The sequence below is a fragment of the Petaurus breviceps genome, unplaced genomic scaffold (assembly GCF_028583685.1).
Source record: "Petaurus breviceps papuanus isolate PSGF00001 unplaced genomic scaffold, PetGlider_PUasm1.0 90865, whole genome shotgun sequence".
Classification (NCBI taxonomy): domain Eukaryota; kingdom Metazoa; phylum Chordata; class Mammalia; order Diprotodontia; family Petauridae; genus Petaurus; species Petaurus breviceps.
This window is the reverse complement of record NW_027187367.1, coordinates 3,384,778-3,409,804: the sequence shown is the minus strand read 5'-3', so window position 1 is coordinate 3,409,804 and position 25,027 is coordinate 3,384,778. Positions and strand designations below refer to the sequence as shown.

The window sequence follows — 25,027 nt, the reverse complement described above, 5'->3', positions numbered from 1 at the left end:
TCCTTCCTTCCTTCCTTCCTTCCTTTCTTCCTTCCTTCCTTTCTTCCTTCCTTCCTTCCTTCCTTCCTTCCTTCCTTCCTTCCTTCCTTCCTTCCTTCTTTCTTGTAAAAAATGACTAATATGGAAATGTTTTACATGATTGCACATTACATAACAGATTGCTTTCCATTTCAGGGAAGCGGGAGGCAATAAAATTTGAAACTCAAAGCTTTAAAAAATATATTAAAATTGTTTTAATATGTAATTGGGGAAATATTATTTAATATTATTTATTTTAAAATAATATTTATTATTTTAAAATAATAATTTTTATTATTTAATATTATTTAAAATATAGTAGACCAAGGGTTATGATGATATAGGAGGTCAGAGGAGGATATGAATTTTGGAGAGGGAGTTCTGAGGTGGAAAGGGATGAGAGTGTGGGGAATGAAAGGAAGAAGAAAATATTTTTATCTTGATGACGACAATAGCTAGTTGGCGTTTTTATAGTGTTTTAAGGTTTGCAAAGTGCCTTACAAATATTTCATTTTGTCTTCACAACAACCCTGGGAGGTAAGTGCTATTATTTTCCCCATCTTATAGATGAAGAAATTTAGAAATTAAGTGACTTGCCCAGGATCACACAGTAAGTGTCTGAGGTCCAGTTTGAACTCAGGTCTGCACCAATTTAGCTACTCTCTCATGTTGCATTAACTTGGCTACTCCAAAGCAGGGGGGCAGGGGCTGGAAATTCATGCTTCATAATATAAAAGAAGAACCAGTTGACCTTGGCCCTCAATCTTCAAAGCTCTGGGGGAGGATGGGGTCATCTTCCATGTCACTCCAAACACAAGGAGTCTGGGGGTAGATGTTAGGAGGTTTTCTCTAAGTATCTGGATAAGTAAATAGCTGGAATTACAGACTTCCCAGTTAGTTTGAACTCATACTTAATGCAGGTCCCATAGCCTTATCACAAGATGGAGGGGGATACAGAAGAGGCCCCTGTTCCTAAGTTCTTGGGAAAATGACAAAGGAAAGGGAAAGGAGAAAATTAGGAAAGAAAGTTTACAAAGAACTTTTTTTTTGGAGGGGGGGATGGCCAGGCAGTTGGGGTTAAGTGACTTGCTCAAGGTCACACAGCTAGTATGTCAAGGCTGGATTTGAACTCAGGTCCTCGACTCCAGGGCTGGTGCTCTATTCACTCTGCCACCTAGCTGCCCCTAGAACTTTCTTTTTTTTTTTTCACCTTTTGGAGGGCAATTGGGGTTAAGTAACTTGCCTCAGGTTACACAGCTATTTTTTTGTGTGTGTGGGTGTTAAGTGTTTGAGCCCGGAACCGAACTTGGGTCCTCCTGACTTTGAGGCCGGTGCTTTACTCACTGCACCATGTATCCGCCCAAACTTTCTTTTTTTAACAATGATTATAATAATAAGGTTCAAGTATTATTGCCTTTGTTTTAGAGATGTGCAAACTGAGCCTATGTATGTGGAGAATTAATTCCTCTCCTTACGAAATAGAATCATTGAGAGACAGAATGGTATAGGGGAAAGAACACTAGATTTGGAATTGGGGGATAACTAGATTCAAGTCCTACCTCTGATACTTATATGACACCAGGCAAATCATTCAGCCTTTCTGAGGCACAGGTTTCTCATCTGTAAAATGGAAATAATATTACATATGGTCTTTATTCCATAGTTTTGTTGTGACTCAATAAAAATATTTATATTTTTGGCAAAGAAATAGAAACTGAGATGTTGCCCATCAGCTGTGGAATATCTGAAAAAATTAAGTTATATGAATGTAATGGAACACTATTGCACTGTAAGGAATGATAAAAGGATTGTTTCAGAAAATCCTGGAAAATGTTGTATGAACTGATAAAGAGTGAACAGGACCAGGAGAACAATTTATACAATAACAATAACATTGTAAAGAAAAACAACTTTGAAAGACTTAAATCTGATCAATGCATTACCCAACCACAATTAGAATAATGATTTAGAATGCTAAAGAGAGGATGGATTTAAGATGCAGAATGAGACATGACATTTTTGTGTTGTCAATGTTGAGAATTTGTGTTGCTTAACTATACATGTTACTAAGATTTTGTTTTTCTTTTTTCATTCCAGTGGGGGTGGGGAGATGGGGAGAGAAAATAAATACTTCTTAATTGAGAAAAAAAAGGTAAACAAGGCAAAAGTGAAAAAACAAAACCTATTTCAGTAGTTTAGGCAATAGGTAATTGCAGTCTGAACTATGGGTAGTTGTGGTATGCTTGAAAATTAGAGTTGTGAGGGACATTAGAGATCGTTTGGATCAATAATTCCTATTTTTTTTAACATGGTATTTCCTGTTGATGTCTGTTGATTTGCTCAGGTCCTACAACTCAAAAGTTTTAGAGCTACCCATACCATAAAGATCTCCTGACTCTGATGGGGTTTCTTAACCAGGGATGAGCTTGCTCAAGCTTTTGATAAGTATGTTTCAATATTATTGACTTTTTTGAATTGAATCCCTGATCTAAACACTCTTCCCATGTTTCTACCTGCTTTTCTTAATCTAGCTGGGGAGCCAGAAGACTAATACCTAAGAGTGTTTCCAAAGCAGTTACAAATAAGTACAAATGACTAGATTGTAAACTGAGTATATTAAGGCTGACTAGAAATGGAGTTGATAAGATTGTAAAATATAGATCTAAAAATGACCTTACTTAGCTGTCAATTAATTGATTCCCCTCATTTTACACATGTAGAAACTGAGGACCATGGAAGCAAAATCCAAAGTTAAATAGATTGTAAGGAACAGAACCTCGATCTGAGTCTACGTCATTTGACTCCAAATTCAATGCTTATTTTTCACTATGCCAACTTTCTGTTAGGTTATCAAGTTGGGTGTGGTTTATTAGCAGGAGAGGCTTCCTGTAGTAGACAAGTCTAATATACAGTACCGAAGGTTCTCGTCTTCCACAACTGTCTAATTCTCATCCATCCCAACCTGTATTCCCTAAGAAATGATTGAGGATTCCATGTAGTTGTAGTGTACAAACTTGTACAATTGACTGGGTAGCAGGACACAAACAAGCATCTAGGGAGAGAATTGGCTTCATGAATCCTGGAAGAGCCATTAACTCAGGAAATGGGTGACATTTTTTTTGCTCCCAACACATTAAGCCAGGGTTTCCTGTGGAATAATTATGATTAATCAGTTGTTTCCATTCTTGGCTCCCCTCAATTAAAAACAAAACAAAATAACATTGTAACAGATAAGCATAGCAAAGTTAAGCAAAACAAATCTACACATTAGTCAGGTAAAAAACAAAACACATGTCTCATTCAGCATTACTTCTTTGTCAGGTTGGTAACTTGCTTCATCATAAATGCTTTGGAGGCAAGAGTCATCATTACTTTAATCAAAGTTTTTAAGTCTTTCAAATTTGTTTTTCTCTACAGTGTTGCTGTCCTTGTCTAAATTGTCGTCCTGGTTATACTTACTCCACTGTTTCAATTTCTGTTTTGCAGGATTCTCTGAAATAATCTCTCTCATAATTTCTCAGGTTGTAGTAATATTCCATTACATTCATATACTACAGTTTATTCTGACATTACCCAGTTGATGGGCACTTTCGTAATTTTCAGGGTTTTTTTCTTTTTTCCTTCTTTAAACACTCACTTTGGGATCAAGAAGTTTGTTTTGCTTGTGACTGATCCTTTCTCTCCCATCCCTTCCTGTTTTCCTGTTGAGTTTGATGTATTTATATACCAAATTCTCTGGCAGATATTCACTCTCCCTCCATCCTTTCTCCCATGTTTGAATACCTTTTCTCATGAATCTCATTAATGAGATATAGCAAGTTCTGTCTCCTTTCTAGTGTATTCCTTTTACTCTTCCTTCTCTTCCCCTTCTTAAAAGCCTCAGAATAGAACCACTCCATGCTCACATTCTCAGTTTTTCTTATTTAATTCACTCTCTTGAAGACATCAAAGGGAGACTTGTTTCTTCTCTACTCCCTCCCCCCATTCAGTTAGAATGTTATTAGCATTGCATCACCATATAGACCCTTCAAATTGCTCAAAGTTTCCTTTCTAGGTTTCTGTTCAGTCATGTGCTTGCATTTCAAAGTTCTGACTCAGCTCTGGTCTTTTCATTAAAAAAACTTAAAAGTCCTTTATTGTGGTAGCTAGATGGCACAGTGGATAAAGCACCAGCCCTGGTGTCAGGAGGACGTTGAGTTCAGATCTGGCCTCAGATACTTACTAGTTGTGTGATGCTGGGCGAGTCACTCAACTTTGATTACCTCCCCCCCCAAAAAAAGAAATTCATTCCATTATGGTCCATTTTTATTCCTGTAGACTTGTACATCTTTTCAGGGTAAGTTACTTTTGGTTGTAAGCCTATATATCTTTTGCCCATGAACTTTTTTTTTTTTATTGAAGCTATGGATTTTGGTTATGATATTACTGCAATTTTCAGCATTTCTTTTCTTAGAAGATGATTAGAACATTCATTTAATTTTCTTTTTTTTTTCCTTTTGTTCCAGCAGATGTGCACAGTTTTCATTTATGTATTCATGAAATATTGGCAGTTAGGTGCTGCATTGGATAGAATCCTTGGCCTGGAGTCGAGATGACTCATCTCCCTGAGTTCAAATCCAGCCTCCAACTCTAGCTGTATGACATTGGGCAAGTCATTTCACTTAGTTTGCCTCAGTTTCCTCGCCTGTAAAAAGAGCTGGAGAAGGAAATTGCAAACCACTACAGTATCTTTGTCAAGAAAATCCCAGATATGATCATGAAAAGTCAGACATGACTGAAAAGTGACTGAAAGTCCATGAAATATAATGTCCAGTCTTTTTGGATCATGATTTTCAGAAGGTCCATTGATTCTGAAATTATCTCCTTGGCTTATTTTTCACTTTGGTTTTTGAAAGCAGATCCCTTACATTTTCTTCTAATTTGTTTTTAGTTTGTTCTAATATTTCTCATTGTCTCATGGAGTCGATTTCTGTTTGCTCTATTATAGTTTTTAGTGATTCCATTTCTTGAGTAAGGTTTACCACTTTATCTTTCAAGCTACTCATTCATCTTCCACTTCTTTTGTCAGGGATTTTTATTTCATTATTTAATCTCTTAATTTTCATGTAGGCCTTGTGTAAAAATTTTTTTCCTTTTGAATCTCTACTTGTAGTTATCAAGATATTCTTTTCTTCTAGGTTGGATTTTTGACATTTTTGGTTTTACAACAATTCTTTTTTTTAAATAGTGTTTTATTTTTTCCAATTACATGTAAAGACAGTTTTTAACATTCAATCAAAAATTTTTTTTGAGTTCCAGATGAGTTCCCTCATTGAGTTCCCTCCTTCCCTCCCCTCTTCCTCAAATTCCTAAGCAATTTGATATAGGTTATATACGTGCAATACATATTTCCATATTAGTCATGTTGTGAAAGAAGAAAGAGACCAAAAGGAGAAAATCCATGAAAAAAATAGAGAAAGTGAAAATCATGCTTTGATTTGCATTCAGACTCCATTAGGATAGCATTATCCATCATGAGTATTTTGGAATTGTCTTGGATCATTGTATTGCTGAGAAGAGTTAAGTCATTCATAGTTGATCATCTAACAAGATTGCTGTTTGTACAGTGTTCTCCTTGTTCTGCTCATTTCACTTTGTATCAGTTCATGTAAGCCTTTCCAGGTTTTCTGAAATCCACCTGCTCATCATTTCTTTTTTTAAAAAAATCATTTATTTTTAATTTTCAACATTCTCTTCCATAAGCTTTTGAGTTTTAATTTTCTTCCCTTTCCTTTTTCCCCTGTCCCCTCCCGAAGACGGTATGCAATCTAATATAGACTCTACGTGTTCATATTAAACATTTTCACATTAGTCATGTTGTGAAGAAGAATTAGAATCACTGGGAAGAACCATGAGAAAGAAGAAACAAAATAAAACAACAACAAAAAGCAAGTAGTGCACTTTGATATGCATTTCAGACTCCATTGTTCTTTTCCTGGATGTGGATAGCATTTTCCATCATGAGTCTTTTGGAATTGTCTTGGATCATTGTATTGCTGAGAAGATGCAATCTATGAAAGTTAGTCATTGAACAATGTGGCTATTACATTGTACAGCTTTCTCCTGCTTCTGCGCATTTGCTGAGCAGGTTTTCCTGAGGTCTGCCTGCTCATCATTTTCTACAGCATATTAGTATTCCATTACATTCATGTCCCACAACTTGTTCAGTCATTGCCCAATTGATGGGCATCCCCTCAATTTCCAATTCTTGGCCACCACAAAAAGAATTGCTATAAATATTTTTGTATGTGTGGGTCCTTTCCCCTTTTTTAATGATCTCATAGGGATAAAAATCTAGTAGTGGTATTGCTGGAACAAAGGGTATGCATAATTTTGTGGCATTTTGAGCATAGTTCCAAATTGCTCTCCAGAATGGTTCGATCAGTTCACAACTCTACCAACAGTGCATTAGTGTCCCATTTTTCCCATACCCTCTCCAACATTTTATCATTTTCCTTTTCTATCATGTTAGCCAATTGGTGTGAGGCCTGATAGGTGTGAGGTGGTATTTCAGAGTTGTTTTAATGCATATTTATCTTATCAATAGTGATTTAGAGCATTTTTTCCATATGATTATTTTAGATAGTTTGATTTCTTCATCTGAAGACAGCCTGTTCATAACCTTTGACCATTTATCAATTGCAGAACGACTTGTATTTTTATAAATTTGACTTAATTCTCTGTATATTTGAGAAATAGACACTTGCTGTAAAAATCTTTTTCTAGCTTTCTGCTTTCCTTCTAATTTTGGTTGTATTGGTTTTGAATATACACTTTTTTGTATTGCTTGTATACGTACTTTAATATAATCAAAATTCTCTGTTTTACATCTTGTAATCCTCTCTATCTCTTGTTTGGTCAAAAATTCTTCCCTTCTCCATAGACCTGGCATAGATACTATTCCTGGTTCTCCTAATTTGCTTATGATATCACCCTTTATGTGGTATATGGGATCTACAACAATTCTTTTTTTTTTTTATTTAAAGCAATCGGGGTTAAGTAACTTGCTCAAGGTTACATGGCCAGGTGTTTTTGGGTGGATGCTAAGTGTCTGAGCCCGGGATTCGATCTACAGGTCGTACTGACACTGGAGCCGGTGCTCTTACTCACTGTGCTACTTGGCCGCCCCTCTACAACAATTCTTTATAATGCTTGGTCTTTTCTTTGGTTTATTCATCCCTTCTTCCTTAGTTCCCAACTGGGTTTTTGTGCCAGGATCATGTTCCTTCCCCTGCAGGGCTTTTGGATGGGGTTGTTGCCCCTGCTTGATCTCTGCCTGTATCACTTGGATTCCTATACTGACTTTCATCTCCCTCGATCATTTCTGCTGGTTTGTTGAGGTTTAGAATGTGGAATCTTCAGACCCTTTATGGCATCTCAGGACAGAGTGCTAGGGACCTTGAAGCCTTGTGTCCTGGGCTGGGGTGTCCTGATCACAGTGCCTATAATGGTTGCTGCCACTCCTTGTGGCTCCTAAATACTTCACTGCCGTTTCTTGATCTCCCCCTGGGACTTTCTCTTAGGAGCCCTCTCTTCTTGCTGCTTTTGGATACTTGAAAACTTAAAAGCTATACCTTTCTCCGAGTGGTGTCTGGTGAAATGGGAAGGCTGTTGGCAAATTTGTCTAGGCTGGTGTTTGCTTTGGTAGCAGCCCCCTTTCCTTTTGCCATTGGGCCTGTGTGTATAGGGGGGTAGTATTAGTGTGGAGTAGTAATTTATTGTAGTTTCTTACAGATTTCTTTTTCTTTTTTTGGAGGGGGGAATGCAGGGCAATTGGGGTTAAGCGACTTTCCCAAGGTCACACAGCTAGTAAGTGTTAAGTGTCTGAGGCTGAATTTGAACTCAGGTCCTCCTGACTCCAGGGCTGGTGCTCTATTCACTGAACCACCTAGTCGCCCGCCCTTGCTGATTTCTTAATCGCTATTCAAGCTGGTGTGGTTTTAATGATTTTACTGGAGTAGATGTTGGGGACCTGATCTGCCTGTTGCCATTTGGACAGCCAGTCATTTTTTGCAGCTTAAACTGAGAATTTTGTTTCCTGGTCTTTATTATCTGTGGCTCCTAAGGGAGCAGAGTTAAAAGACAAGTTCAGTTCTGACCTTTGATACTTGCTAGCTATCTAGATGGGTAAGATAATCTGTCTGCTTCAGTTTCTTCATCTGTAAAATGGTGATAATAGCAGGTACCTTCCAGGGTTCTTGTGAGGATAAAATGTGATATTTGTAAAGCACTTTGCAAATTTTAAAGCTGTATACATGCTGGTCATCATCACTATCATTTTCATCCACACAAGGGTTCTTTTCCTTTATAATGAATTCAGAGACCATCCAGGAAGAAGCATTGGTAGTATATGAGGTAATGCTATTCCTGGGGCTCTTGGGATCTGGGATGGGCAGTTTATACCAGATTCTGATGGGAGGTGGTATTGGTGGTTTGACCCACCTAACCAATCTTTCCTCCTGTCTCTCTTTCAGAATGCCTTGCTGCTTATACCTGTGATGATTTGATTATGGAAGGGACAAAGAGCTATTTGAAAAGGAGGATTAAAATGGGGTAGGAATAATCTCTAGGAAAGAGAAGAAATATTTTAATAGGATTTGATGGATAAATAAACAATAATTTTTGAATGTCAATGAGCTAGTTACACATAAAATGTATCAGAGTAAGCAAAATCCAATCATTTGTTGATAAGAATCACACTCAAAACCAAGATTCATGCAGAGTTAAAATAAGGAGTTGGAACAGTATAAGGAATAGAGGCAGGATCTTAAAAAACCAGGAACAACATTATTAATCACAGCAAAGGCCAAAATAGAAATAGATGTGGTTAAGTGAATTAAGCAAGGGAATGTGCATAAAGTCATCATATGTAAAGAAACTATCAGTATTAAATATCTGCACCAAAGTACTTAGGATAGCACCTAAGTACTTAAAGGATAAGTTAATGAAATTATGGGAAGACCTAGATAATTAATAATTGTTGAAGATGTCTGACTTAATCAAATCTAATGGAAAGATAAACAGGAAAGAAGTTAAAGATCTAAGCAAATTTTGGGAAAAATAGAGATGACAGACTTTCTGAACAGGAGTTGTAAGGAAGATATTTTTCTGCACTAGATAGCACCTTTACAAGATTTGACTTGTTTAGGAAAAAAAACAAATTATTAGTAAATTCAATAAGGCAGTAGTGTTAAATATAACCCTTGAAGACCATAATTGCTATGAATATTGTAATCAGTAAGATAAATGTGAAAGACACACAAATAGAGATGGTGATGCTAAATAATGAGATAAAATAATACAAAAGAATGAATGAATGAAAGAAAGAGAGCATTTAAACACTTTATATGTTCAAATCATTGTGGTAAGTGCTGGGGATACACAGAAAAGGAGCTCACATTCTTTTTTCTTTTTTAAGCTTTTTGGAGGGCAGTTGGGATTAAGTGACTTGCCCAAAGTCATACAGCTAGTTTTTGTGTTAAGTGTCTAAGGCCGGATTTGAATTCAGGTCCTCCCAACTCCAGGGCCCGTGCTGTATTCACTGCACCACCTAGCCGCCCCAGGAGCTCACATTCTTATGGGAGAAATAAAATATGGAACATTTCAGCCCCAAGTCAGATGGAAAAGTCCTGTGGTCCTTAGGGTGTAGTGGCAAAGCACATGTTAATGCCTTTTGTTTAATGTCACTATTCCCAGAGCTTTTGGGTCCAGGGTCCTACTAGGCTTTATCCATCAGGGTCTGAGAGGAGATGATGGTCAAGGTGATAGTGAAGGTTTGACTTTACCATGGCATATGTTGCCTCCTGACTTACCCTCAGGATGCCTCACTAATTCTTCTAGCCTGGCTTGCCTGCCACGTTTAAATAGTTTAGGATTGTTTCAATTGTATAACATTATTTTCTTAAAATTCTAGCTTTTTTCTCTGACAAGTCTAACTGTATCAACAGCTGACTTAGGGGTACTTCCCACATTGTTAAAGAGGAGTTGGTCAGTAAGTAACTTGGTAGGTAAATAACCAGAAAACTAATGCATTTTGTAGTTATTTTGGGTGAATTTTCTCTTTCTCTGTGTTTGTATTTGACAGAAAGAAGTCTATTTAAAGAGATAGGGATAGAGGTTTAACTTGTGATTCTGTGAATACAGTAAACTTCCCACGGGAGGATGCCTTGTCCCCCTATGCAGACTGGCACCTTCTCAACAATTTATAGCCCTGGGTACTTGCCTAGAGCAGTAAGAGGTTGCGTGATTTGTCCAGGGTCACACAGCCAGTATATGTCAGAGGTAGCCGTTTGACCACCAGGTCTTCCTGGCTTAAAGGTCAGCGCTCTCCATTACATTATGCTGCTAAAATCCATTCAGAATTACTACAAAATGCATGAAATGTTTAGGTGCTAATAATTTGGGTATCAGAATCATAGAACTTTTTATAAATATAAGTCCTAAATACTCTTTAAAGAAATAAAGGAAGACTTAAACATTGGAGAAATGTGGGTTGGTCATAGTTTTGTGCCCCACTAACATAATGTAAATATAATATAATATATAACATAAAAAATGATACTGCCTAAAATAACAAGATCATTTATAGGGACAAAAAACCTACAACTCAAGAGAAATTATGAAAATAAGGATGTACTGGGCCTAGCACTACCAAATTTCATTTTGGGTGTCCCAAAATCCTTGGTGTAGTTGTAAGGTTTAATAGACTTGAAATTAAACTATGTAATGCTAGTTAGAAAACTGTATCAGTGGAACAGACTAGATAAGCAAAACCGGAAGCAAATAGTATTCGATAAATCCAAGAACATTTTGGGACCAGTGAGGGATCAAGTGACATGCATCTGGTTACATAACATATGTATAAGAATCATGACTTGAATGAATCAAGGGTTTGTCATGGAGGAAATCTCTGATAACAAGAAATTAAGGCATCAAAGTTCCAAGCATAATCAGTTCATTAGCAAAACTAGTTTTGCTTGTAAATGGGGTCCAAGACTCCTTAGTAGCCAAGGACACTGGAGGGTTTACAGAGCTTTCTTATAGTCAGTAAAGAGGAACTAGAGCAAATTACAAAATCTTGAGTAACCTAGGTGTTCCTTGATTTCTGATTAGTTGGTGCAGAGTTTGCTAACCATAAATTGTATCAGTTTACCACAAAGTAGCTTAACAGACCTTAGGCACCTTATAAGGACAAGAATAGGGAAATTGTGGTTCTGGGAATGGGGATTTTGATTGGCTAGGCATTACAGAAGTTTATTGATTAATAAAGGCTATGGACTACATCAGTTTCTTAGTTTAGCATTAATGTGGAAAGTTTGTATGTTTCTTTGAGTCAAAATGTGGAATTAAATCACACTAATTAAAAGAACTTTAACTCACACAGAAAGAAGAGGAGGTCTTACAAAACAGTGAGTTCATAGGAATGGGGAAGTAAAGCTCTAACAACTTATTAATACAAGCTAGTTTGATTAAGTTGAGTAAATCATAGCAGACCTTATTAAGAAATCAGTCTGATTCCATTGATTAAGCATAATTCTAGTTTTGTGTCAAAAAACTTTTTGGTTTTCCAAATTCCATGTCTGAATTGCTTTCATCCTCACTACAGTGATAGCCTATTAGAGAAGATCATAAAAGAGAAAATAGAGAATTTGGATTAGATAAAATTGAAAAGCTTTTGTACAAACAATATCAATGTAGCTGGTATAAGAAGAGAAGCTGTCAGCTGGGGCAGTGAAGCTTTGTATCAAATTCATATATTAAAGTCTGATGGGAGGAAGACTCGTCTTCTTGAGTTCAAATCTATCTTTTTTATGCTTTTTTGGGGGGCGGGGAGGGCAGGGCAATTGGGGTTAAGTGACTTAGGTCACATGGCTAGTAAGTGTTAAGTTTGAATCTGGATTTGAACTCAGGTCCTCCTGACTCCAGGGCTGATGCTATATTCACTGAACTACCTAGTCACCCCTCAGATCTATCTTCAGACATTTACTAGCTGTGTGACCTTGGGCAAATCACTTAACCCCGTTGCCTCAGTTTCTGCATCTGCAAAATGAATTGGAGAAGGAAATGGCAAACCACTCAAGTATCTTTGCCCAGAAAACCCCAAATGGGATCACAGAGTCAGACATGACTGAAAAACTACTCAGCACAGAGTCTGATAGCCAAGATATATAAGGAATTGAAACACTAAATTCCATTCCCCAATAGATAAACAGTCAAAGGATATGAACAGTTTTCAGAAGAAGAAATAAAAATGGTCAACAACCATATGAAAAAAACCCCCAAATCACCGATAATAAGAAAATGCAAATTAAAATACCTTTTAGGTTTTTACCTCCCGTCCATCCATCATAATGGAGCATTCAGTGTTAGAGGGAGTGTGGGAACTCAGACACTTTAATATTTCTGTTGGTTGAGCTTATGAATTGGTACAAACACCAGAAATACAATTTAAAATTATGTCACTCATGAGAAAAGTCACCTAGTGATTCTACTACTGGACTTACGTGCCAAGGAGGTCAATGACAGAACGATCCCCATATATACAAAGATATTCCTAGCCAACACTCTTTGTGGTAGTAAAAAACTGGGAACAAAGCAAGTGCCTGTTGATTGGGGGAGTGACCGAACCAGTGATGGAGTATGAATGTAATGCAAAATTACTGATGAAATGACAATTATGAGGAATTAGAGACACACTGGAACATTTGTAATGAACTGACTCACAGAAAAGAAACAAAACTAAGGGAGTTATATATACAATGGCAAAAATGATCTAAACAGAAACAACATTAAAAGGAAGCTGAACTTGGATTAATTGCAATGGACAATTATAGTTCCAGAGAGGAGAGGATAAAGTGTACTTTTCTTACTAGAGTTTGGGACCTGTGGCTATGGAATTTTGCCTATGTTGTTAGAGTCATTTGGTTTTTGTATGTGGGATTCAGTTTGTCGTATTGGAAAATGATCTGTTATCTAAAAACATAAAATGGAGAATTCTGACTATAATTAAAGTTTTTGCACAGATAAAATCAATGTAGTAGAAATTGGAAGGAAAACAAGTAGCAGAGGAAAAAAGTTTCTAGCGAGTGTCACTGAGAAAGGTCTCAGATTCAACATATGAACTATTTTAAGTTGTTAAAACTTAACTCAAGGTAATGTCTATATAAGGGACTAATTCAAATCCATAAGACTTGAGAGCCATTTCCCAGTAGATAAATGGTGAAAGGATAAGAACAAGCAATTTTCAGAGGAAGAAATCAAAGCTGTTGAAAAAATGTTCCAAATTATTAGTAATTAATGATTTGCAATAATAATTATAATTAATTTACATGATACTAGCATTGATAATTTGCAGTAATTTGTGAAATACAAATTAATGCATCTCTGAAGTTCTACTTCACTCCCATTAGATTAGCAAAGATGACAAAAGAAGATACTGACAAATGTTGGAAGGCCTCCTGGGAAAGCAGACATGCTAATGTACTTTTGGTAGAACTGTGAATTGTTCCGTCCGTTCTCTAGAGGAATTTGGAATTTATGACCCCAAAGTTACTAAACTTTGTCCCAGTAATAACACTATCAGGCATACCAAAGAGACCAGGAAAAGGAAAAGGACCTATCTGTACAAAAATATTTATAGCATCACCTTTCATAGTAGCAAAATACTGGATACTAGTGGGGTGCTTGCCTACTGAGCAGTGACTAAACAAATTATGATATATGAATGTAATGGAATATGATGGGGTGTGAAATGATGAATAATCTCAGAAGAAACTTGGAAAACCTGTGTGAATTGATGCAGAATGAAGTAAACAGAACTAGGAGAGGCATTTATACAATGACAGTGACACAGACAACTTTGAAAGAAGTATGATCTATGCAATGACAAATTAGGATTTCAAAGGACAGAAGATCAAATATGTGTTGTCTGCCTTCTGCCAGACCGGGAGTGGACTTAAGATGAAGGAATAAACGTACATTTTTGGACATGGCCAATGAGGGAATTTGTTGTATTTAATAATACATATTTGTCATGAGACCTTTTAAAACATATTATCATTGTCTAATGTGGGTGAGGGAGAGGCAGCTAGGTGCTGGCAGTGGATAGAGTGCCAAGCCAGGAGTTAGGAAGACTCATCTGTGTGACCCTGGGCAAGTCACTTAATCCTATTTGCCTCAGTTTCCTCATTTGTAAAATGAACTAGAGAAGGCAATGGCAAACTACTCCAGTACCTTTGCCAAGAAAATCCCAAATGGGATCACAAATAGATAAAACTGAACAACAATAGATTAAAGTACATAAGGAAAGTTTTCTTACTGGGAGTTTCTACATGGATCTGGACAAAAATAAAATGTCTACTTAGAGTCAGTCATGTAGATAATAAGTGTTTCACACACAGTACTTAAGTTTATTTCATGAATACATATTGAGTGAAGTGTTGGGAGCAAGATTTCCTTCCCCATGTTTTCTTCCTATTTTAATCTTCCTGGCCTTTAAGACCCAATTTAGATCCTAGGCTATCTATGGCGTTTTCCTAGACTTCTATGGAGACTTGTTAGTCTTCACTATAAAACTATAGCTGCTTAAAGTGTTCATTCTGTTTTCTGAATCCCTGAAACTCTTCCTGATTGTGCATAATCTAGCACATAGTTGTTCTCTTAATTGCTCAGTATGTATAATAAGCATTTATTAAATGTACAAGACACTGTTCTACATCTTATCCTATAGTTTACCCTGAAGTCACTCAGTATATATCTGTTGATTGAATATTTCCTTTTGTCATTGTTTGAAGTAGGTGCCTTTGAGTGTGACAGATACCTTTTACTCCTGTGGTCTTTTGAATTGTTTTATTAATTTAAGTAAATTATTGATAACTTTTGTAAAATTGAAAATGATTTTATTCTGTAATCAAGCCATTTCTATATTTTGTATAACTGTACTCTATACCAAGTCTCTTTGTCTCTTAATTAGTTCATATATCCATAGGTTTAAAAGTTCAGCCTTCAATTCTGAGTTAAGGTTTAAAAGTTCAGTTTCCCTCTAGTCACTTTGGTTAGAAGAAACTTGTTATCTTATAGACTCTTAAGCTGTCTTGGTGGAATCCCAGGACAGCTATTGACATCTCTTCCAGGAAATACATATTATCTCTAGGTATCTTTAAGGGAGGCCTGTTATCTAACTTACAAACTTTGCACCCCAATGTATAATTAAAGAAGATCTGTTATCCTACTAACAGGCCTTATCCTTACAGAGTGAAGGTGGGAGCCAAGAAGTCTGTAATCTCTGTTAAGTTAATGAGCAGATAGACCCTTTCAATCAACTTTTCCTGATGGCAGGATTGAAGGAGGGGTTGTTGCTAGCTCCAAATGTTTAGTCCATCACGTTATTTTTGTTGACTATGATACTTTGGACTTTATAACCAATCATACTGTTTTTCTGTCTGTGATGCTCCCTGTTCTTTGTTGTCTTTTACTTCTCAAAACTACATGAAGGCTAGTAAACCCTGTCTTGTGGTCTTTGGTCTTTGACATAGGCCATTGACCCAATTTACTGATTACTGTTAGTCTAACTAATAAATTGATCATGCTTTGAACTTTGTCTCTCAGTTAACCCTAATTTTAAAATATAACACTTTCATTTTTATATCACAGTTATTTCCAAACATATCTCTCTTTTTCTTACCCAATTCCAAATCCCTTTATTACAGTAAAGGAGAAAAAAACAACAGGTGAACAAAACCTTTTGACAACTTATACAGCATTCCATATTCCCTCATATCTCCAGATGAAAGTTACATTTCCTCATCTCTTCTTGGGCCAAGTTTGGTCGTTATAATACAACATTTATTGTTTTCTTGGTTCTTATTTCATCCTTCATTGGTTCATACAAGTCTAATCATATTTTTCAGAATTTCTCATATTTTTAATTTCTTATGACAAAAAATATTTTATTACATTCCTGTATGACCATTTGTTTAGCTTTTCCCTGTTCACTGTGCGCCCACTTTTTCTACCTGTAGGTCTTTGCCACTATAATAAGTTCCCATGCATACTCTTGATTCTATCCTCTGGTATACAGGAAAAAAGGAGCCCACCCATTGAGCAGAGATCATTCCTGTGGATCAGGCACTATGGCTGCCTCTGCCCCCTTGAGAACCTTGGAAGAGGAGGTGACATGCTCCATCTGCCTTGACTACCTGAGGGACCCAGTGACCATCGACTGTGGCCATGTCTTCTGCCGAGGCTGTGTCATAGATATCCGAGCACCCCCAGGGGGCCGCCCATCATGTCCACTCTGTAAAAAAACATTTAAAAAGGATAATATTCGGCCAGTTTGGCAGCTGGCCAGCCTTGTGCAGAATATTGAGAGACTCAATGTGGAAAAGGGGAGAGAAGCCAAGGAGAAGCGACCTGAGCCAATGACAATGATGCAGTGTGAACGGCACAAGGAGAAGCTACACTATTACTGTGAGGATGATGGGCGGTTCCTTTGTGTGATGTGCCGGGAGTCCAGGGAACACAAGTACCATACGGCCATCCTCATTGAGAAGGCTGCCCAGCCCCACCGGGTAAGCCTTGGTGGTCCCTAACTCAGTTAACTTCTAGCCAGAAGGGAGATCACAAACCTCCTTCTGGAGGGTGATGAGAAAGTGTATCTGCCCCTGAGAATTTGAGCAAATTAGAATTGGGGACCCCTGCCATAAATAACTCAGGCAGTCTGGAGTGAGAATAATTTGGTAGTCTAGTCTAGCCCTGCCCAAGGTCTCAAATTAGATCCCAACTGTCCTTTTATCTGCTTTTTTCCATAGGAAAAAATCCTGAGTCACCTGGGCACCCTAAGGAGAGACAAAGAGAGGGTTCAGAGCTTTCAAATGAAGGGGGAAACTGAGATTCAGCACCTGCTGGTAAGTGAAGTCTTCAGGCCAAACATTTAGGCACATTCATTGGGTTTCTGCTGAGAGGATATAATAAACATTTGATTAATATACATAAAATAATAAATATTTGAGAAGAAAAGGAAGGAAAAGATGAATTTGGTTAGTATGTTCAGTCAGTCAGCTTGCATTTATTAAGTACATACTATCAAGTCAAGTTCTGGGGATACAGGAAAGACAAAAGACAGTCTCTGCTCTCAAAAAGCTCACAGGCCAATGGAGGAGACAGTGTAAAGACAGCTATGTACAAATAAGATATTGACAGGCCAAATTGATGACAATCAACAGAGGGAAGGTACTAGCATCAAGAGAGATTGGGATAGGCTTCTTGCAAAACGTGGGACTTTAGACCTGAAAGAAACCAAGCTGAAGCCAGGAGATGGAAAAGAGGAGGGAAAAGAATTCCAGGCATGGGAATTTAGTCAGATAGGCCAGATATGATGAAGGAAGGAATAAAAAGGAGATTGTGACCAAACCTGAGTGGGATGAATCAAGACAGACTGCTTAGAAAGGAGATTGGCATGGACTGAGTTAAAGGAAGGTGTTCTTGAGAGCATCCTCAGTGGCAGCCAGTGTGCAATGACTATGAGCTAGTCATCTAAGTCAAGGAGAGTATTAGTTGGGCTAGAGTAGTGAACTAAAATTTTAGTGGAAAGTGCATTGGACTCGGGAGTCAGGCAACATAAATTCTAGGTTTGGCTTTTCTGCTGATCACTGTATTACTTGACTTTAGGCAAGTTTTGGATTTCAGTTTTCTTATCTGTCTAATAGCATAATAATACCTAGGTGAGATTACATAAGGTCCCCTTCACCTCTGATGTTTTGTGATTCATGGACTTCAGGGCCTTTAAAGATCATCTAATTCGGGGTAGTGCACTGAATAGCGCACTGGCCCTGGAGTCAGGAGGACCCGAGTTCAAATTTGACTCAGACACTTAACACAAACCGCTCCCCCCACTCCCTGCCCAAAACAAAAACAAAACAACAAAAAAAAACTAGCCGTGTGACCTTGGGTAAGTCACTTAACCCCGACTGCCCTCCAAAAAGCAAAAAAAAAAAAATAAAAGTAAAAGATCATCTAATCCCATCCATTCATTTAATAAGTAAGAAACTGAGGCATTGAGAAGTTGAAAAATGTCTGAGGTCATATAGATAGTAAGTGGCAGAGATGGAATTCGAACCTGTATCTTCCCATGCCAGAATTGGTCCTTTTTCTATTACTGCCTCTGTTGAATTGGGATAAGGAGAAAGGAAGTGAGTAAGTCTTGAACCATTGTAAGGACAGAAGTAGCAAAATACTAAGCTAAGCACAAAGGGTCTCATGAAATGTGCTGAGTTTTTTTCCAGGACCTGGTGAATGCTTGGTGGGGTAATGTGGTATAATGGTGAGAATGTTGGACTTTGGGTCAGGAAGATCTGAGTTCAAATCCTGCATCTGACACTAACTGTGACAACAAAGCAAGTTATATAACTTGTTTGGACCTCAGTTTCCTCATCTGCAAAATCAGAGGATTGGGCTTGATGTAAAAGATTACTTCTAGCTCTAAATTTCTTATCCTATGATCTTCAGGAAGGCATTCTTATTTATGTTATCTCAGTGTCTTTGTATGTGTCTTCATCCACTGTAGACCAAACTCCAGATGGAGAGGCAGAACATTGCCTCAGAGTTTGCCCAGGGGCATCAGTTCCTGAGAGAACGAGAGCAGCATCTCCTGGAGCGACTTGAGGGACTGGAACGGGAGATTGTTGAAGGGAGAGAGAAATACAACCTCAGGGCCTCTGGGGAGCTCACCAGACTAGGGACTGTGATCTCAGAACTGGAGGAGAAGGCCCAGCAGCCAGCAGCAGAGCTCATGCAGGTGAGAGACTCTTTAAAGAAAAGCAATCCCATCAGTTCCATGAGAGTCTGTTCTGATGGAAATAATGCTTGACCAGGAGTCAAGAGTTCTAGATTCAAGTCCTTATTTTTCCATTTTTCTGGGCCATAGTCTCCTCATATATAAAGTAAGGATAATAAGGTTTTTGTAGTAAGGAGCAAATGAAATAAGGAATATAAACATCATTATATACAAATGTAAGGTGGTATTATTGTTATCATTGACAAGACTCTGGGCCATAACTTGTTCTGCCTGATACCTATTTTTGGCTATGACCTTTGGAAAATCTTTTTAAGCTTTTTGGACCTCAGTTTCCCCCATTTGTAAAATGGGTGAGTAATATCTGCTTTATCTCCAAGGTATGTATGTATGTGAATTACAGTGAATTAGTGGCTGTAGTAGTCAGTCACTTCTGTAAAAACTTGCTCCATTCTGATTACAGTTACAGGGTACACTTGTATGTATCATTGTACCAAAATTGTTCATTTGTGATCAGTGGAAAACTAGGTCTTTACCCAATAGTCAAGGAGTCTACCTTTGACCCTTTGTCAGTCATTACCAGATAAGTTGACATGTTCCTATGTTAAGAAGCTGCACTGGTGTTACCTTGCCGGGAGAGAGTTTTTATTTTATGTAACTAAAATATTATAGGCATTGCTTTACTATGCTCTTTGTTTTAGGAAATCATAGGCAGTTCCCATGAGTTTAAACAGTTTACTTGGAATAGATAGATGTATGTATGTGTCTGTCATGGAAACTTAACATCATAATTATTCATCAACAAGTTAAAGATTTGCCAAAAAAAAGTGTCAAAAATCTCTGTTTTAGAGTCTCTTTGCATAATATTTTAGAAAACCAGTAAGCTATTAATCTGAAAATAAAAAAGCAAAAGTTGTTGTAGGAATGTGAGTATCATCTTCCCCCAACATTAGGAAGGTCCCCTGCATCTTTTGGCCATTATTTTCACTTTATTATTTTTAAGCTTCAGGAACTGAGAGAATGGGTTCATGAAAGGTTTCATGGAGGAGGAGGTGATATTCATTTAAAGAGGAAATAGAGGGGCAGCTAGGTGGTACAGTGAATAAAGCACTGGCCCTGGATTCAGGAGGACCTGAGTACAAATACATCCTCAAGACACATGACACTTACTAGCAGTGTGACCTTGGGCAAGTCACTTAACCCCAGTTGCCTTGCCTTCCCCCCTCCAAAAAAGCAAAAAGAAACAAGGAAATAGAAATTCAAGGAGCTAAGAGGGTGAGGCAGGCTGTTTCAGTCATGGGGAACTAACAACATGAGCAAAATGTAGGAAATGGAAGAATGCATGGGCCATTCAAGGAGTAGAGTAAAACCCTTTGGTTAGAATCTAGAGTATGCTGAGGCTATGAGAAAAAGCCAGAAAGGTAGGGTGGCACCAAATTGTTGAGGGCCCTGGATGTCAGGCAGAGGAGTAGGAAATTGACTCAGTAGGCACTTTGAGGAGTTAGGATGCTTTTATGACCCCTCACTTCCTTTTCTAGAGAAAAGGAAGCCAGGCTAGAAGTGAGATGGAGAAATGAAATAGAGGGCTAGGGGTATGAAAAAGGGGGAAAGAGGAAGGGACAAGGATAATTTAGTCGGGAGAAGAAAAAGTTGATGGAAAAACTAGCTCATTGTGTTTCTGCCTCTGAGCAGACTATAAAGGGTGTGATCAGCTGGTTTTCAAGACTACAGACTGTAGAGTAGAAGGACATGAGCTGAAACTACAGCCAAGGAATAGGGACTGGACCTCTGATTTTATTGGTGTAGGGAGCCTTTGGATGAGGAAACTCATTTTAGCAATACAACTGCAACACTACAATGTGTAGTTTTACAATAAGGTTCTTACTCATTAGTATAAGCAAAACAACATTCATGGAGATTCATGGAATGTCTTATATCTCAGGGATCTTATTAACTCTTATTATCAGCTAATGCCTTAGCTAGGATTAGTTTGCTGATAGGGATCACAAGGTGGTGATTTAGATAGAGCTTTTCACTGGGCCTGAAGACTGGAAGACCTGAGTTCAAATTTGGCCTCAGACATTTGCTAGCTGTGTGACCCTAGGCAAGTCACTTAACCCTGTTTGCTCCAGTTTCCTCATCTTATCTGGAAAAGGAAATGGCAAGCCACTCTAGTATCTTTGCCAAGAAAACCCCAAGTGAGATTATGAAGAGTCAGACACGACTAAAAAATGACTAAACAAGAACAAAATTTACTGATGACTGAGAGAGAATGGAACAAGAAAGCCACTGAATGGATGAGAAATCATTTTTTGGCTATGACCAACCACTCAAATTCAAATCCAAAGCCATCTTTGCCATGAAGTTTGCAATTTGATAATTCCTAGCCAAGAATTTTCTAAATTTTGATATACAATACTGTTGTCAGTGATTGTTTCATAACTCTTCTATTCTGATAGTAATGAATGCTGACTGATTAGAGTAATCTCCCAGTGAATTGTCCCTATTTCCCTATTTTTAAATGGCTGCTCCTTTAACCATGGGTTACCTCTCCCCTTTATCAATTAGTTAACTCTCATTGTGTGTCTCCTTCCTTTTTAGGACACCAGAGACTTCCTAAACAGGTAAAAGAACCTATTTTTCATTCCCCTGTGCCCATATCCTTCCTATGTCTTTGATTCATTTTCGTTTGCCACTTGTCTAACCACAAGCTTTTGAAATGCCACAGTGAGAGTGTGGATGGTGCAGGGGAGGCCATTACTCTGATGTCCCATGTCTGTGACTTTGTTCTTGGTGGAGTGGGAACCAAGAAGAGTCTTCCAGCACTGAGAAGCCCTTGACAGCCATCTCATCTCCCTGGACCCTGAGCCACACAAAGCAGAAATTTGGCCTTGCCCTTTCTGACAGCTTGGTCAGAAGCTTCTCCAGATGTGAGGCGTTATGCCCCAGCCCTCCGGAAGTTCCCCCAGCTGGGGCATGACTTGTTTCATGTTCATCCTGTTTGTAGGTATCCCCGGAAGAAGTTCTGGAGTGGGAAACCCATTGCTCCAGCTGTTAAAAAAAGAACTGGAGAATTCTCTGATAAGCTTCATTCCTTGCGGAAAGGCCTGAGGGAATTTCAAGGTAAAGGTTGGGAGTGCAGTGCATTTACATAGTATTCCTTCCCCCAAATACTTGACTGATGGTTGATTCTTATCATAGCTTCTTTGGCATCTTCAGACTCAGGATGTCTTCTTGTCCTTTCCTGCCTTTCTTTGGTGGTCCCTGGGCTATGCCATTTTAAGTGCTCTGTAACTGCTGCAGAACCTCTCCCTCCCCCACCTTCGTTCTTCCCTTGTTCTCCAGTTTCTGGGTCAGAGTCTCATCATTGCCTCTTTCTTCTCCACTAGGGAAGCTGCTGAGAGTCCTGGAATATAAGACAGGTGAGTATCCAGGATGTCCTCAAATAAGGAAAATTTTTCTCACACACAACTCCCACAAGCAGTCTTAGTAATCCCTTTCTGGGGCAAACAGTTAGAATGTCCTTACATATATCATCAAGTGACATTATATACATAAAAGACTATATGAATGGCAAATATTACACAAATGTAAGCCATTATTCATGTTTAAGCTAAATCCTTCCCATTGAAAATGTCTGAAAAGGGGATCAGTGAACCCTACCTTCTTTACTGATTCTTAAGGAACATAAAGACCATAATTTGCTCTCCCCTACCCTGATTTTCCCCCACTCCCAGCATTCTTTTATTACCTAATTATTACCTAATTATTCAGGTTCCCTTCTTTCCTCATAGACCTTTGTCTCCTCTTCCTCCCCCTTCCTAATTTTTTTTCCCCATTTCTAACTTTCATATAGCCCTCATGGCATCATTATGTCTGGAAAAGGGAGATGGTTTGGCCCAAGGCTAGATGCCAGATGCCATCTCTGTCTCTGACTCTTTTGATGGGTTCTTGTTGGTATGGTCTTGAATCGTGTGGGACTACTACTCCCAGACCTCTCTCCTTATTTTCTTTCCTTCCCTACTACTTTTCCCCCTTGTCTCCACAGTGAACGTCACTTTGGACCCTCAGACAGCCAGTGGATACCTTATATTGTCTGAGGACTGGAAGTGTGTGTCCTTTACCAACATGTATCAGAGTCTATACCAACACCCCCAACAATTTGATCCTGAACCTGCAGTTCTAGGTAGTAAGGGCTTCACCTGGGGCAAAGTCTATTGGGAAGTGGTAGTGGAGAGGGAAGGATGGGGGGAAGAGGAAGGAGAGGAAGAAGAAGAAGGAGAGGAGGAGGAAGAAGAAGAAGAAAATGGATATGGGGAAGGAGAGGAGGACTGGGAGACAGATGAGGATGATGAATCAGGTGGAGACGAAGATGAAGATGATTTGGAAGAGGATGATGTTGTTCAGGAGTCCTGTCTGGTGGGTATTGCCAGAGACACTGTGAGGAAGAAGGGAGAGCTCCGCCTAAGCCCTGAGGATGGGGTATGGGCTCTGCGTCTGTCCTCTGCTGGTGTATGGGTTAACACCAACCCTGAAGCAGAGTTGTTCCTTGCCCAGCGACCCAGAAGAGTAGGGATTGCTCTGGATTATGATGGGGGTACAGTGACCTTTACCAATGCAGAATCACAGGAACTTATTTTCACATTCTCAGCATCCTTTACAAGGCGTTTAGTTCCCTTCTTTTGGCTAAATTGGCCAGGAACAAGTCTTATTCTGAAACCCTGAAAGAGAGAGAGACATAAACACACACCCAGATCCTCTCTTAGACCCCTCACTTCCTTCACTGCTCTGATTCCCCTTCACAAGGGCAAATAGTCCTGGGAATGAACATGAAGAGGGTGTCCTCCTGGTCAGAATAGCAGGAGTAGGAGAGAGGAGGGTCTCTGTGCCTACTGCCATCCTTATGTCCTTGGTTTCCATGGCCCCTGTGTAGACTTGCATCAAGGCTAGTTCTACAACTTGAACTGTCCCAATTGTGACATTTCTGATGGTCTCCCTTCTCCATGAGGTGATAAACTTCACCAAGGCTCTAGCCATGAATTCCACTTGTTCAATTTCTCTTCCCCCAGAGTCATTCCCAGTGCCATTGGAGTTCTAGGTAATATTGATGATAAAACCCAGGAGTCTTGCAGAGTCTATTTCTCTAGTCTCCTGTACTATGCTTTCTCCCCTTTCCCATAATAATCACCTACCCTTGTCTGGCTAGCTGCTTCTCATCCCTCCATTCCAAACCCCACCTCTCCCAGTCAGCTTTCTTCCATTGTAGTAGAGACAATTTCTTCAAAATATAAATGAAAATATGATGTATGGAATAAAATGGAACTCCCCTAGGGTTTCTTTCAGACTGATGGGCTCTAAGATGTCTGAAGAAGGAAAGGGACTCCATGGATCCCAGGTGCCAGTGGGGATCCATTTCTCTTAGTACTTATTGATTCTGTGAAGCCCTTGAGTGAGGTCCTGACCCGAATTCATACTCTGTATTGGTCCAGGGCTTTGCAGATGAGGTTCCTAATGGTTGTCAAGGTATTGACCTCAAGTCCTGATGTCCTGATGTGTACATAGACCCATTTGACTTTGGGAAAATTATTAAGATCAATAAATCACCTTTGTGAATCTGTTCTTTTGAGTATGTGACTGAGCCCAGGGTCTCTTATTCCTGTGACTGGGTCTAGCACCCCTCCTCACCTCAAAGGCCAGTGAACTGTAGTAGGTGCTCTGTTCTTGCCTGTATATAGAAGTCCCCCTGGTCTCTGGTGCTTTTCCAGCCCTGACTCTGAGTTCCTCCAACAAGGCCTTAACTTTTTGTCACTTGTTCCCTCTCATGCAGTTTCAGTCCAGATCCCTCCCTTCTCCCTAAGAAGGGGTAGGGGAAAGATACCAAGGTGCCTCAGAGGTCCACAATCAGATCTCCAGCTCTCTATAGCAAGAGAAGGGAATAAAATGGCTACCTACCTCCTAGGGGAAAAAAATCCTGGCTCCTTAATCTAGCATTCAGTCTTCCACAATTTTCTGCTTATTCAACCCAATATCATGACCTAACAATCCAAAACAAACTCTGCTCCTGCCAAATTACTCTAGTCATTGTCTCCGCACCCTGCTGACACACCAGGGTCACTGATTACTCATGCATTCAGTAGTCCCCCAGGCCTGGAATGCCTTTTCCCCTTCCTTTGCTTATCA

General features: G+C 38.9%; 1 protein-coding gene across 2 annotated transcripts in view; it reads left to right on the top strand.

Annotated features, from left to right (window-relative positions):
- The window catches only part of TRIM26 (tripartite motif containing 26), a 30,638-nt gene extending 6,173 nt beyond the window's left edge, over positions 1-24,465 (top strand). For both annotated transcript variants that reach the window (XM_069073141.1, XM_069073142.1), the window contains 7 exons: positions 16,136-16,625; positions 16,866-16,961; positions 18,620-18,850; positions 21,449-21,471; positions 21,855-21,970; positions 22,237-22,269; positions 22,896-24,465. In XM_069073141.1, coding sequence (XP_068929242.1) covers positions 16,188-16,625; positions 16,866-16,961; positions 18,620-18,850; positions 21,449-21,471; positions 21,855-21,970; positions 22,237-22,269; positions 22,896-23,572 — 1,614 coding nt within the window. In that variant the 5' untranslated portion in view covers positions 16,136-16,187 and the 3' untranslated portion in view covers positions 23,573-24,465. The remainder of the gene's footprint in view (positions 1-16,135; positions 16,626-16,865; positions 16,962-18,619; positions 18,851-21,448; positions 21,472-21,854; positions 21,971-22,236; positions 22,270-22,895) is intronic.
- The last annotated feature ends 562 nt before the right edge of the window (positions 24,466-25,027 follow it).